General features: G+C 46.1%; 1 protein-coding gene across 1 annotated transcript in view; it reads right to left on the bottom strand.

The window, feature by feature from the left end:
- The window catches only part of LGI3 (leucine rich repeat LGI family member 3), a 195,524-nt gene that overhangs the window by 52,388 nt on the left and 126,748 nt on the right, over positions 1–16,388 (bottom strand). Inside the window, exons 4-5 of the mRNA XM_085633810.1 lie at positions 1,221–1,292; positions 165–236 (exon numbers count right to left, since the gene is read on the bottom strand). Coding sequence (XP_085489936.1) covers positions 165–236; positions 1,221–1,292 — 144 coding nt within the window. The remainder of the gene's footprint in view (positions 1–164; positions 237–1,220; positions 1,293–16,388) is intronic.

Raw genomic sequence — 16,388 nt, 5'->3', positions numbered from 1 at the left:
CCGGCTGAGGACTCTAATTGTTTCCCCATTGGCTAGCCCACGCTCACTACCCTTTCTCTGCTCATCGAGTGTCAGGGAGTGCAGAACACAACCATTGGTGGCTCGTATAATGGAGTCAGGATGACATGGTTACCCCCAGTCACCACACATCCAAATGGACTTACAGGTCACTCAGGAGGGTCAACGGCTTGAAGACATCTCTAGGAAGGGACTTGAGGTTATTGTTGGCGAGAGATCTGCAAAGAAAGTAGATTTAATTTGAATATTATTTCGTAGTACGCCTCAATGGCGTCAATTCACCAAAATGCCAGGGGAAACGGAAGTGACATCACACACCTTTTGACCTTCACTTGTACTCACACACACGTTTACATATAAACATACATTCACACTCTCTCCCACATGTAAACACACTCTCACCCGGAAGCATGCACACAGGATACATTTAGAAGCATTTTTTACTCACCACAGCTGCCAGAGACGGTCATATTCCAACTAATTTTACTCTATTTTTAGTATAATAATAGTGAAAAATGTAATATGATTCACTATTAGTGTGATAAAAAAATGACAGAAAACAAAAGGCCCAATTCACAAAAGTAATCTGAGACAAAATCCTAACTTTACGACTTTCGGTATTCACAAAGGGCATTTAGGAGTAGTAAAGTTAGGATTCCTAACTTTACTACTCCTAAATGCCATTTATGAATACCGAAAGTTGTAAAGTTAGGATTTTGCCTCAAATTACTTTTCTGAATCGGGCCCAGAGTCAAGGCACAACCGACGTCCATAAGGACAAGCTGACTGTGTTCCTGGCACTGATTTTGACACCTCTGAGGCTGGGGATTGCAAAGTAAGTGCCAGGGGTCGCAAGGGGCATGCCAGGGGGTCACAGCTGCTACCCCTGGCGACCCCTAAATGACATCCATGGTGTGCTGTCATCTGCCCAAGTGTAAGGTAAGAGGGTAAAGCCAGAAATATTGTGTTCAGAGGAGCTTCCCTCAGCATGCGCACTGAAAAAACACGGAGCAGCTGTTCCGTGTTTTCACATTAATGCGCTGCCCTGGGGGCAGTGCATACATCCTCTTAGGGCACATTGTCATTGTTTGCACTGGTTGCACTTTTTAAAAGGTGTGCCAGGCGCAAACAATGACAATGCATAATATAGCCCCAGGCAGCCATTCACATATAAACCAATCACTTGCGCATTTTGTACTTACAGGTGTGTCAGGGTCTTCAGGCCGCGGAATGTGTGCCGTGACAGCGCTTGGATGTCGTTATTCTCTATGAATCTAGAAAAAGATTAAATTAAAAGCAGACGTTTGCGTTTGTCCCAGGAACCTTGATAATGGCTAAATAGCACAAAGTCATTACGTGGGAATACAATCCTCTCCAGAGAGAGATATTACTTGATAATTACTATCTCTCCAATTTTCCGGACTGTAATCCGAAGCATGCTAAACTGTGACGTAGTTTCTTTTTCAAAGCAGCATTAACTTTGTCGGGAAAACGAACTATACGATCATATATGATATTCCTAAGGAAAAACATAGGATAAACATTCAGAAGAATATGTAGTAGCGTACACTACAAAAAAATCAAAATGACGAGCCTTTACAGGGTCATAAGTACAACACAAAAATGTACACAAGTGCGTTTTCATTCCTCAAGGATGTGCCCTTATTCCACCCAGGTCTGAGCGGTGCTGAGCTTGATCATTTTGGAACTCCTTTATAAGCCTGACCGTTCCATGACTAATATACATGGAAATTAGCACAAAATACTCATAGGTGGGGGAATGCGAAATGTAGAAAAAGGTTGGGGGGGGGGCGCGGCCACGCCAGCATTCAAGATAGCAGCATGGCAGTGAAACATCGACCCGGAAAGCCAAAAATGGTTGGTTTCTCCCCACACACTATCCAACTGCATCTGTGAATCTTTGCATGGAGAGGGAGACAGTGATGACCTGGACACTCGCCCAATCTGCTTGCCTGCAGATGGGTGACTTATTGGAGGCGGGAGACCAGGTCCTGCGGACTGGTGCAGCCTGGTGTGGTCCTAGGAGGCCCCGTGGCGTCAGGGGCCTGTGGATGAGCCTGAGGATGTGGCTATCGAGCACCGCTGGGTTGGCCAACCTGATTTGCCAGACCACCCCTTTCTCACCCCTGCCGCTACTGCTGCTAGACATCCTGCCCATGGGGGCCCTTGGGGGGTTCGTGGCCCTGTGGCACTGAAGCTTGGACTGGCACCAGGTGTGGCAGGATTGGCCTGTGTGTCATGGCTGGGCCTTCTGGGTCTAGAACAAGGACACAAGGGAACCCTACTCACACGGAGCCTGGGTAGTAAATTTAACTAGGAAACAATGGCTCCTGCGAAATAATAAACAAGAAAAAAACACAATGGCAGTGTATAGGGTTAAAAATGGAGTCAGAAAGAAAATTGTCTATACACATCGAAGTTAGTAAATAATAATATTTTTTGTGCTTTTGATAGGCAACAAATAAGCAGTGTAAAAACACACAATGGAAATTCGTACAGTTAATGATCATAAAGGGTGTCCCAGTGAAAAAGGTGATTAAACCTAAGCTAAAAGTGACATAACATGTGACATGTATACAAGGTTTCAATTATCAAACAAGAAAGGCGACCATAATGAATAAAACAATACAATTCATGGCACTTTTTTGGTTAAAAGTGTTGAATGATGATTCGCCTTTGTTTACTGTCGACGACGTTTCTACCCTATTAAGGATAAAGGGTCTCTTCAGGACCTTAAAATGACGGGACACCTGAACCGTGGTTCGCGCTGCCTAATATATAGAAAAAGTGACACCGTGTGAGTAGTGAAGGAAATAAACTCACAGGGTACCCAGCCGGGTGCCCATGTGAGGGTGGTGAAGGGCAGTCAAACGAGAAGAACGGATCCTTGGTGATCAAAGATATTGCAGTTCAATGCGTGGTAGCCATTGAGCGCGCAATGACGCTCAGGAGGCAGGGAGGATGGAGGTGTATAGAAACCTGGTAGGCCATATAGTGGCTCTTACTTCAAGTATGTTCGCCGATGAGTTTAGGCTCGATGATGATAGTTTAAAATCCCCGCAAGTAGGTAGGAGCAGAAGAGCGTCTGTCTCTCTGTCCGGTGCAATGACAGCTGCAGGGCGTGCTTCTCCCGCAACTGTTTGTGCTGTCTGCTGGTGGGTCTGCTGAGTGGCGGTGGCCATGTGCACTGGTGCAGCTGCTGCCCAATTGATTATTGGCCCTAAGGGAATACTCTACAGCCACAAGACACTCAGCAGCATCAGGTGGCCTAGAACATGACAACACCGAGCAGATCGAGCGCCTGTATCTTGTTGTGTCCCTACTCTTTCTGCTGTCTGGCAGCGCATTGAAAGAGAAGTGACAAACTGTAAGTCTTGGTGGCCCCCACTGCTGCATAGCCCCCCTTCAGCATTGCTATACTCGAGGATCACACAAGGTGATGGGGACGGCGGAGTCCCCAGGCCCACTGCTGTACAGACCCCTTGTGACTTACCACGCACTTCGCACGAGGTCTGGGAGCTCCAGGTATATTGCCACCATTGGTTTATCACCCGGCATTCAGACTGGTCATTGCTGCTCCAACACCTGGGCTGTGACATCTCCGGGACCCCTGGCCTCTCCTGCTCTCATAATAGGGCGTGGCAACCCAAAGCAAAAGAAACTCTTCTTTACCAACCTCGAAGCGCAACATGCCAAAACTCACTCCCAGATACTAAAGAGGCCCCGCCAGGGGACATTGCAACAGAGCCCTTCAATGGCACTGCAGCTGTCATGGCAGAATTGCAATCTGGTTTCAAATCTATTGATATCCGCTTTTTCACACTTCCCAGCAGACTATACAGCATAGACAAGTGGCTATTTTGCCACACTGTCAGATTGAATGGTGTGGAGAGGCAAATCCTTGAAATGAATGATGATTCCACAGCTCTTTTGAAATGACTGGAGAAGGTGGAAAAACTGCTAAAATCAGCAGTGGCTAAAAACGAAGACCTTGAAGCATGGTCACGCCACAATAATCTTAGTATCATGGGGTAGCAGTGTCCACGAATATCGGCAACCCCGATGTTTTTGTCAAACATCTCCTCATTGAACTCTTAAGAAGATGGAACTTCACTGATTCATTCGTGCTAGAGTGAGCTCACAGGTCATTTGGCCCCCACCCTACTCCTGGAGCGCTGCTCTGCTATATCTTAGCACGCTTACTAACTTCAGAGACAGGGACACAGCATTGCGCCTGGCCCAGGAACAAGGTCCTCTAAAATACCAAATTACTGTTCCCAGGCCTCACAATGGCTGTCTAAGAAGCGAGACGCAAATTCTCAGACATCAAAAATAATTTGCGGAAACAGGGGCTCAAATACAGTATGTTGTACCCTGCCAGGCTGTGGATGGAGGTCAATGGGCAATCTCGGATCTTCACTACTCCTGTGGATGCCATTGAATTCTGTAAACGATGAGGTGAAGAGAGTGGGTCCTCCCGCTGCACCACCCTGGACCGCTCTCCCACTGCTGCTGCTCCAGTTGGCTACCGTGATCCATCTGACTGACTGCTATCTGCCTCTGCGTCTCTGCCTCGTCACTGTACATAGATGCTGCATGTGCTGTTTTTCCTTCCCAACGCAATATGAATTCTGAGTTTCAATTAGTAACCATATGTTACTGTCATAACATAGCCCAACTCGACTGTCTCTCACACTTAGGTATCACGTATCAGAAGGGCATCGGCTACCATGGTGTTGCGACCCCTCCAAGGTGTGCACCGCATTGATTGAAATTGTGATGTTTATTTGTGTGTTTGGGATTCGCCAGATGTTTTCAACTCTTCTTTGGGTGGGGAGGTGGGTTGTATTGAATGTATTTTGCTGTTGCTTGAATGTTCATATCTTGTCAGACTACACCACGACTCTGTTCTTACACTCATTTAGACTTTTCCTTAATACTCTCTTACCTGATGGGGACCCAGTCTAGAGGAGGTGTAGTTAACCTGCCTGAGGTGGAATATCCATGGCCTTAACAACCCCCAGGAAGGGCAAAGAAGTGCTCTCATACCTTACCCATCATGGCGTTAAGGTGGTGTTCCTACAGGAGATGCACCTTTCCCTAGGGATACAAGCTCCTATGCCTGTACATGGAGGGAGAGCTGATACTTCTCCAACTATAGCTCTGAATCCCACAGGTTTGCACCTTGATACATAAAAGTATCCCCTTTGCACATCATCATAGCTTTATAGATAGAGACAGGACGCATGTGATTATCTCTGGCATATTGGCAGGCAGGACTACACTCCTGGTTAATATTTATGCTCCCAACTTGGATTTCCCTGACTTTTATTATGAAGTCTCTACAGCTATGGGATGGTCGGAAGCCAACTTAGTGCTCCTGGGAGTCGCTCTGACCATGGCTTATGACCCAATATTAAATTCTACTGATGACGGTTTTAGTGGCAAACCTCACGCCATGCGGGTATTCCAGGTTATTGTACACATTTTCAATCCGGTCATTGGGTGGCAGTCACGCAATGTTAACACACCAGGCTACACATTCTACTTGGCACCCCTAGGTTTTTGGACACGTATTGACTACTGGTTTATGTCCCGGGATGCAACCCTATGGATGGCCGACATATCACATCTCCCTCGTACCTTAGCAGATCACACTTCAGTTAAGCTACAAATGCGAATCGCATATGCCCGGGGCTTGGTGAGACAGTGGTGATTTTCAGATAACGCCTTGTATGATATGGTGTTCCGATCAGAGTTTCGTGACTCCATCATGGAATACTTCACACTTAAGACTGGGTTGGTCATCACACATGCCAACCTTAGGGAGGCCTGCAAAGCCTAAATGAGCGGCATCTGTATTTCCAAACATGCTGAAATACTCACAGACATTCACAACGAGTTAGGACGATCAAGCTGCAACTATTGGATATAGGCTGTAAATCTGTGAGGGTGGGGCATAAAACTCATCTCTATTGTTGGTTGGTCCTACTGGATGATTTTAGAGATCTTGCAGAATGCGAAGTGGCTTACCTTGGGAAAATATACACAGGTGTGTACATATGGTGAGGGTGGGAGACCAGTGCGCACTTAGGCACTATTATGCCCTAACCCGAGCAGTACCTATGTGACATAACTCCTTACTGCTGAGGGGAAGACTGTGGTTGATAATGTAAGCATAACCCGGGAGCACATGCAGTACTATCAGTGGCTATACACTACGAGAACAGGGGAGGACACTACTGCGATATCAGAATACCTGACAGAAATCGCACTGGTATGGTTGACAGAAGGCCACAAGCAATTTCTGGCAGAACCAATCACATGTGAGGAAATCATTCAAGCGACAGACACACTAGATGGGACTGAGGCCCCGGAGCTGGATGGCCTTACGGCAGTTTTATAAGGCTTACAAGCATGCCCTTGCTCCACATCTTTTAGAGGTCTATGCAGAGCCACTCAAGACTGGGTCCCTCCCGTCTACTCTCAGAGAGGTGGTGATAACGCTCCTGCTCAAGCCCGGTAAAGCGCCACAGCTATGCACATTATATAGGCTTCTCTCACTTCTTAATCACAACAACAAGATCCTAGTCAAGGTGATCACCACGTGGCTTTCGTTTTGATGGAACAAATTATATCTAATTCAAACTGGTTTTGTTACCCACAGGTCCACCACCCTGAACCTATGCACCATGTTTGCTATGGTAAACCACATTTCCCCAGACCTCCCAACAGCTGATGCCCTTCTTGATGCCAAGGAGGTATTTGACTCGCTATAATGGCCATTCCTGAAAGTGACTCTGACCAAACATGGGACTTCCGCGTGGTTTTTTAGACCGTATCATGCTACTCTACACCAATCCAGTAGCTAGGCTGAGGGATAATGGTTCTGTCATATCTCCATTCTCTGTGACTAGAGCCGGGTTCTCCAAAGTCGGTCCTGGAAGGCCGGATCCATGCCAAGTTTTTAAGATAACCACATTTATCGAAATGGGGGATACGCTACCACCTAAAATTCCAGCATGGATCTGGCCCTCCAGAACCAACTTTGGAGAACCCTGGACTAGAGAGACGCACCATGGCTTCATCTTGTTGCCCTTGCTCTTCATACTCACACTAGAACCCCTGGTCGGACAGCTGCAAACGAGACTGCGGTTTCGACATGGGCCACTACTGGATCCATGTATGCAGACGATATTTTACTATTTGTCAGAGACCCCATCACTAACCTAGCTCCTATTAGCCGCAAAATTATGCGATATGGATGCCTAATGGGCTGCTCCATAAATTTGAGTAAGTCAGTGCTTTTTCCACTCGCTGATGGCAAGGTGCCTTGCGTGGTGGAATACCCTCATGACTGGGCGCATTACCATTATTAAAATGGTAGTCAGCCCATGTTTTTTATATCAGTTTCTGACTATACAAATCCCTTTGTCCAAGAGTTATTTCACAAATAAGCAGAGCCTTTTGCTCCACCTGGCATGGGCGGGCCAACACGCCAGAATTCAGTGGGAGGTTTTAACACTCCCATATGAGCGAAGGGGATCTGGAGTACCGGATCTCCAGTTGTATTTCTTGGCGGCCCAATGTCTTTTCTCATATTACTGGTATCATGCTGATGTTCCATTACCATCCCTGAAACCGGAAGGGGACCAGGCAGGGCAAACCCCACTCCCCAATATCCTACCACTGGGTCTCCTGAGGGATCCCTCAGATATTAAAACCATTTCTACTACCAGTTGGCGGGGGCAAAGCTTCATAGGTGCCTGGCTGGTGGGTTAATGTACTCTCCAGGTACACCACTAGCTCATAACTGCTGGCTACCTCTTACCCAGGAAAGACAGGTGCAACACACTCTGCAGACGCATAATTTCCATACCATGGGGACTTCTTTCCGGATGGGCATGTTATCACACATGAAGACATTACTTCGTCTGGGGTACCTATACATATGGGACACTTCATTCTTCGGCGAATGCAGAATACACTTCGTGAATGATTTCCCTCATATCCGGTTAAACCAGAGGACTTCCCCTGATTGACACTGGTGATCACTGCCACTGACGGGTCTCGATTCGTCTCCAGGCATTATCAGTCTTGTTTAGCTCTAAAACGCGGGTGCTGAGAGGTGCCAGGGCTGCATGGGAGCTTGACATAGGGCACCCTATACCAGACAAGACTTGACGCAGGGGCGGCTGGTGACATTTGAAAATGGCGGGGCGTAAAATGATTGCAAAGGAAGCAAACGAACGTAGGAGCAGTCGCGACGGGGGGGTCACGTGCGGGGGGGGGTCGCCTGGCATCAAATGTTAATTCTATTTGCATATCTCCAAGTCAAATGTATGGGAAGTAAAAGCTCATTTTTGTCTATGCCGTAGAAAAGTAACACTTGATCATTTGCCCACTCTGCCCTCATTTACCTTCGAGTTTTCACTGAAGAAAGCAGATGTGAGCACGTGATATGTGGATATGCAGCATTTTATTGAAGAACGCTCAACACACAAAAGCTCTTCACTATAAACCTGCAACCAGGTTTGTGGCTCGCGCCCTAAAGGGGAAAACGAAACACTGACTCAGCGTTCCTGAGTCATGCCTGGCTTTGCATTATATTTGCTTACTCACTACCTGGTGGGAGAGGAAAGGAGAGTATCTTGAGGAAAGTTCTAGAACGCGACTGCAGTTCAACAAGATGCATCTTACAGTGACGCGTCACTCTGGATAATGTTCCCCAGTATATGAGGAAGTTTCGTGCCCTGGAGCAGCGGGATTACTCACTGGTCCGCCATCCCAGTTCCAGGTGCTCCTGATTCAAGAGCACTCGCCACCTAAGAGGTCCCCTCGGGACCCTTCCTACAAAAGGCATTCGATGTGCCCCTGTTGATGATCAAAGTCGCGAGGGGGGGGGGTCACGCACGGGGGGGGGGTGTTGGGGGGACGCACGGGAGAATAAGAAAAAGAACGTGTGAGCAGTCGCGAGGGGGGTCACGCGCGGGGGGGTCGCATGGGAGAATAGTATGAAAAATTAAAAGGAAAACTTACCTGACCGCCTCTGCTCCTGGTCCACGTTGGCGCCTCTGCCCTCTTCAAACTGGATGGAACAGCACCGCACGTCGCGTCAGCACTGCAGTGGCAACCCCTCAGCCAATCCTGGCGCTGCTGCAGCGCCAGGATTGGCTGAGGGCACAGCCTACTCCTCGCCCGCCGCCTGCCCATTAGGAGACCGAGGGGCTCCTAATGGGCATGCGCAAATCCGTGAAAACACAAGTGCGCATGACTGGGCACGGGCTAAAAACTAGCTCACCATGCCCACTCATGCGCACTTGTGCTGCAGTGCTGCCTGGTCTGACAATGCTTGTCAGTCAACATGACGCCGGACCGCCCACGGTCCGACGTCATGCTGACTGACATGCATTGTCAGTTCTCCCCACCCTCGGCGTCTCTGAACTTAAGTAAACTAAGTTCAGAGACACCGAGGGAGCTGCGGGCGCATGCGGGTGCGCGGGGGCGGGGGGGCAACGCCCCCACACCCCAATGGCCGCAACGCGCCTGACTTGACGTTATTGTTGCAGGCAAACAAAACTCGTTTACCCTAGTCAAAGGCATAAACTATTATATTACATGTTACTCCACAGAGCATACACATGCCACAAGTTTAGAAAAAATGGATCCCACGCATTCCCTGAAATGCCCAGAGTGCAGGACTGATCACGCAGACTTCATATACCTCGGGGCTTATTTACAAGCTCCTTGCGCCACTTTTGCAACATTTTAAACATGGGAAAAGTGACGTACAGGTGGCGCAAGGAGCTTTTAAATAATCCCACTCGTATGGACCCGCCTGTTGTTCAAGCCTACTGGCTTCAGATCCTTGCTCAGATTCCCGCAATGATGGGTGTCACTATTGAACCTGATCCCCTATTGATTCTATTAGGATATGCCAAACTCCTTCCACTCAGTTATCCGCGCTTCACTGCCATTGCACTATTTTTTGCTAAGTGTCAGATAGCTCTTTGTTGGGGCAGTAGCTGGTCCCCTACTAAAGACAACTGGCTGAAGGACATGATATAGTGCGACACCACCAGCGAAGTGTACGCTCCGCTCCAACATCCCCCCACATCTAGACCCAAGGAAATCTGGCAACAGTTGCGTGATTATTGGTTAACACTTGACATGGATACGTTGGATGGCTACGTCTGATGTGGCCCAATGCTATAGTTCATGCCATTGACCTGCTTTGAATGGACACCCTGTGCCCCTAGCTTCCCCATACTTCCCCCTTTTTTGTTTTGGTGTACCCCTGTGCCATGTCGAGTATCTAATGTAGCAGTGCTTTATTCTTATATTGTATGAGTCTCATATGCACTTTGTGTAGTGTTGACTGACAAATGCTTGACCACTGTCACATTGTTAATTTTGTCTGTTATTTTATTAAATGAAAAAAAGCTTTAAAAAAAATGTGGAAGAGGTTGTGCAGATTTGTAAAAAGGGACAAGAGCTACTAATCATACAAACAAGACCTTTTCTGCGCTATTTAACCATAACTACACATAGATGTGATATTTACCAGTCAGAGAAAGCAATTGGTATGACCTCTCCGCTCCGGAGCCAAAGCCCTGCTCCAAGTCCCGCGCTTTAAAAAAACCCGCCAAGGTGGTAAGGCCTTTTACCATCTGGCCCGCACTACTGGAACAAACTCCCCTTTCACGTGCGTCAATGCACGGACTACCTGGCGTTCAGAAAACTGTTGAAAATCTAGCTGTTCTGATCAGCCCTCACCAGCTCATTTAGGTGGTCCTAGCGCAGAGATACCCTTATGGGCTCTCTATAAGCATAAATAAATAAATGGCTAAATTGTACTTTCCATAGTAACTGAAGGGGCATACGTGCAAGCCCCTATCGCCACCGTAACGTCACTGTTACCGACATTGTGATAGCGATAGGGGCTGCGCCTTATGTACAAGTCTGCGTTAAGCCACTTAATGTGGCTTAACGCTGCCTTGTACATAAGGCCCCCTTTCACACTATGGTTAGCATGAAAGGGGTGGGCAGTGGGTGTTGCGGTGGGTGTTCCACCGCAACACCCATTCATTTTGACGCTGCCCTCTATGTACAAGGGTGGTGTACATAGGAGGCAGCGCCAAAATGAAGACCAGATAAAACCTGGTATTAAGTTGGCGAAACGAGGAGAAATGCAATATTTCTCCTCGTTTTAGCTTTTTATATGTCTGCTGCCTTGTGAAGCAGACATGGAAAAAGCAAAGTGCCATGGTTTGTTTATGTACAGGAAGGTGTCCTTTCCTGTACAGAAACAAAACTTTAAAACATTGCCATTTTGTCACATTCATGTGTGCTGCATGAAGCAACACATGTGAAAGAGACAGAATGGCATTTTAGGATTGTTTATGTGCAGGAAGGGACACCTTCCTACACATAAACAATCCTCCCCTGCACGCAGACACTATTGCACTATGGTGCAAGGGTGGCTGTGTTGGCGCTAAGTTGCTAAACTTAGCGCCATCTCAGGGGGAAACGCAAGGCTGCACCACATTCTTGCAAATATGGTGCAGCCTTGCGTTTCAGAAGTGGCAGAGCGTGTTGTTAAGCCAAGGACGCTAACGACTCGCTCCGCCACTTCCTTGTAAATATCTCCCATAAACAATCCTCCCCTGCACGCAGACACCCTTGCACTATGGTGCAAGGGTGACTGCGTTGGCGCTAAGTTGCTAAACTTAGCGCCATCTCAGAGGGAAACGCAAGGCTGTTACACATTCTTGTAAATATGGTGCAGCCTTGCGTTTCAGAAGTGGCAGAGCTAGGCGTTATGCCAAGGAGGCTAAAGCCACGCTCCGCTACTTCCTTGTACATATCCCTCTGATTGACCTGGGCGTTGTTTGATAAATATGCACAAAATTTAGCAGTTGCTCGATGAAGCCTGCTTATTACCCTTGTTGAATATTAGGTAAAGATAGGTCATGAGAAGGAAAGTTATTGGGGGTGAAAAACCACAGGTAGGCCGTTTTTTGGGAGGAGTGGACCAGTGGATACTCACCGATCATGCATTGGAAGGGCGAAGGGTACATCATTCTCTAATTCAAGGGAAGGTGTGGGATATCAGTTTTCTTTAAATGCGACTTGCGGCACCCACGGTTCTAAAATTGTCACCATCGATCCAAAGTAAACGAGCCGCGTGGGTGCAATTTGATATATTTGGATTCCACTTCAGATATCCTTGTTAAAAAGTAACATTTAAAAAGGAAGGACAGGTTCTGCATTTGGCCTAGAGCAGTGGATTGTGGGAGCTTGGAGGTTCTGCCCCGAGGTTCTGCTGCAGGCAGCTGGTGGACTATGCCATCCTGTGCAAAGAAGAGGGTATGGGCATAGGGTAGAGCTAAAGTTCAAGCCTTGCTGCCAGAGCCTGGTGTGCATGGGCATACAAGGGCCATGAGCGGGGCCTGGTCATACTCCAAACCACCGCCACTATGCATTTCCAAAAGATGTGTGCAGTGTGTTCTATGGCTAGATGCTGTCTGAAAAGGTACAGTGCAATGATAGCACTTGCTGAAAATACTCATGCCTCACGCATGCATGTTCCAAGTAGAGGAGAGGAGAGGGTGTGGGCAGTTGGGAGAAGATGTGGCCTGAGGGCTAGAGCTGCCGACCTTGGAGCTGGGTAGTCAGCTTCGAGTCTTGGCATCCGCTCAACGTTCTGGGGCAATCACTTAATCTCCCCATGCCTACAAAAAAAAAAGAACGTGTCCCTGTGTAATGTAACTGGTGCTAATGTGCACCACTCCAATACCATCAGGTCTAGTTTGTGCTATATGACACTGCAAAAAAAAAAAATCAGAGGCGATGTTCCCAATTCCTTGTATCACTGTTGCTTTTATAAAAGCTCACATTAATAATTAAATACAACACTAACAAAACCTTAATAATGTATTCCGTTTTGAGGATGAATTTAAAGTTCTTAGTCTACAACTACCTATCTGCTCTTTCCCCGATCTCTTTCGGTGTCCCTCAAGGCTCTGCTCGGTCCCCTACCCTCTTTAATCTCTAGCTTGAGCCACTAGCTGAAATTTTTCTCACGACCAACATCTCCTTCCACATGTACGCCGATGACACTCAGATATACATCAAAATCTCTTCTCTTGAGGAGATTACCTATCTGAATGATGCCCTGATTCTGACTGTTCAATGGCTCGCCAACAACCAGCTCAATTTGAATGCCCCAAATTTTTTTTAGGACATCCCTGAATGGATTAACTCAATCACAGCTCTCAACTGCACGCCAACTATAGTGGATTCTGCCAAATTGCTTGGGATAACCTTGGACAGCAACCTGAATATGCGTGAACACATCAACTCAATGGCCAAAACCGCCAGGTTCCATCTGAGCTACTTAGGAAAACTAAAACCCTTCCTTGATACTGCCGACGTAAAAACCTCAGTTCAGGCATTAGTTATCTCCAGAATTGAATATGGCTGCTCCACCCTATCTGGCCTACCAAAGACTTTGACGGCCTCGCTAAAAGCTTGCCTCAACGCAGCAGCTAGACTCTTATCTGGCTCAAAAGACATTGACCACATTTCACCACATCTGAAGGCCTTGAACTGGCTTCCTCTTGAAGGCAGAATCCAGTTCAAGCTGGCCTGCATCACTCACAAAGCCTTATACACAAACACCCCAAAGTATCTCACCCAGAAAATTGTGTTATCTGGGAGAACCAGAAACTCCCGGTCCGCCAGAGACTGTGTGCTCCAGCCCCCTCCGCTTTCATAATGCAAAAACATATAACCGAGCATTCTCTAGGGCTGCAGCAAAGAATCTGGAACTTGCTACCTCCCTCCATCAGAAGAATTCCTACGTTGTCTCGCTTCAAAAAGGAAGCGAAAACCTTCTCAATGAGCAAATTCCTCCATTAACTCTCCTTTATTGCGCATTCCCCTTCTCATGGCCTATGTTTCTGTGCATAATCTCCTGTATTGCATGGCCCTCTCCATGTACAAATTGTTCCCCTGGTTTTATTGCTGACATGTTATGTGCATCTGCGCGCTATATAAGAAATAATAACATAACATAACATAACATAACATGTCGCTCGCTGATTTTGGTACTGTACTGTTTTTTGTATATAGCTCTGACTTTTATCCTACTGTAGTCAATTCCCTAAACCCATCCTTGTATTTTGCCTATGCCTATACTGTACGCAACGTATTTATCCCTGTAAAGCGCTCTGATACCCTACCGGTTCATGTTTGCGCTATATAAAACCTCAAATAAATAAATAAATAAAGGGTCCCATCATGTCTGTATAGCTCAGAAACTTCATAGCAGTTGAATTTTGGGTGCTTGGCTGCTAACACTTTTCTTGAGCAGATCTAGCATGTTTGAGACAGGGCTAGTATCTTCAGATCACAATGATAATATGTATGAATCTACCTAAGCATGAAAATGTGGTGTAAATTAATTATTTCCAACTGCCAATACATTTCAGGATTCATAGTTGGTGCTACTGAACTTGTAAAGTAGTTTCTGATGTTTAAAAATAGGTTAAATATTATATTTTTATTAGATGCTAATGTACAATTTTAAAATCTGTAAGTCATACTGAATACAAGGATTTTGCATTATTGTGAGCAGCCCAGTCATCGCTGAGAAAGAAATATATAGTTCAGTTTCAGTCTTGAGTTCTTTAAATCAAGAAAAATATGTATTTCTCGGTGCAGGAATACTCAAGCTTGTATATTGTTTACTACTTCCCTTTCACTTGTGATGTTAGCATTCACCAGCAGTGGCCTGGCATTATGTACAGTTAAGGTTGGCAGCTCTATGAATCTTTTCAGCTCTGGAGAGATTAAACTTACCGGTTAGGTTCTTCCACAATCAAATCTGAAACCTTTCATATTTATGAGAAGTAAACCTCATTTGAATGTCATAGTCCGCTGCTATCTTCAATTGGCCACAGGTCTATCTTAAACCGCTGTGATTCACTTAAGTGAATCACTGAAGAACCAGAACTGCAGAACTGAATGTTGATTGTACATTTCAAATGCATATTAGTGCATATGAACTGAGATATTTATTTATACATTTTAGACTTATCATTTAGTGTGTAGTGTATGTACATTTAGACTTATTATTAAGTGTGTAGAGTATGAATACAAATGATTAAGGTCGGATTTAATGATTTAGTACTCCTGACTTAGTACGTGAATTCCAGGAGTAAGTCAATAATACTAAAAGAATAAGTGATGGCAACATCTTTGTGAATTGGGCCGTTAGCGTTTAGGGTGTTGTATATTTATAGGGGCAGATTTAAAAGCCCCTTGCGTGACTTTTGCGCCACGGTTCGTCACTTTGGGATGCAGCCGCCGTGTAAATGTTGCGGCCCATTTACAACGTGACGCATCTAGGGGAATGTGTTGCGTTGTAAAGCCCTGCATCAGGTAGGTAGGTAAAGCTTTATTCGATAAAAGATATCATAAAAGCACAACATACAGTGATATAAAAAAGATCAAGTTAGACAATAAAAGAATCAATCGATCATAGGTATGTCTAAAAGGACTATAAAAATTGATTAGAACAACATGTGCAAAGTACAAAAAGCTTGAGGACCTTAAGTTCATTACAGTGGATAAAAAAACAGACCACATAGGTAATTTAGTGCATATGAAGGACGAGCTTTTTCTTCCGCAATAACCAAGCACAACCCAGATACTTAGCAATACCACAGACAATGGTGAGGGACGAGGTATCTGTTTGTAGAATGCGTAACACAATACGGTAATCACGGCAACCGAGCATTCTGCAAATCGGTCTCAACCACTTGGCTCTTGCTCTTCTATAGTGAAAACAGGCAAATAAAAAGTGGGGGATAGACTCTTTGGGTGCTGTACAGCTCGGACAACCAACAGATATAGGGAGAAATCCCTTCCAACCAGCAGTAACACAGTTAAGAGGAAGAGACCCCAATCTGAGGCGCACGTACAATGATCTATCCAATGGAGACTGAATAAAGTCAAGATAGGGTTCCAGTTTGCAGAAGGGCTTGTGCTCAAATAAAGCTTCGCTCAACTTCCCCATCTTTACATTGTTAAGTTGTCTTGTATTTACCCAGCTCCAATAGGCCTTCTTAAGGTCCTGTTTCGAAGGGGGTATCTGGGATTCCCAGCAGTCTCCGTAGCCAATGGACCTCAATGTTTGTTTTACATAGGAGATCCATTTTAACCTCCTCCCAGTATCCACTAATATAAGTTCACTTAAGCCTGCAGCGTATTTGGCAAGTTCTGGTGTCCGTCGCAGTCTTGCCCAGAATAGTAAAGGTCGCAAACGTGCAATGTCCTGTATA

The sequence above is a fragment of the Triturus cristatus genome, chromosome 11, assembly GCF_964204655.1.
Source record: "Triturus cristatus chromosome 11, aTriCri1.1, whole genome shotgun sequence".
In the NCBI taxonomy this organism is placed as follows: domain Eukaryota; kingdom Metazoa; phylum Chordata; class Amphibia; order Caudata; family Salamandridae; genus Triturus; species Triturus cristatus.
The sequence above is the reverse complement of the archived record's forward strand: the minus strand, read 5'-3'. Positions and strand labels throughout refer to the sequence as shown.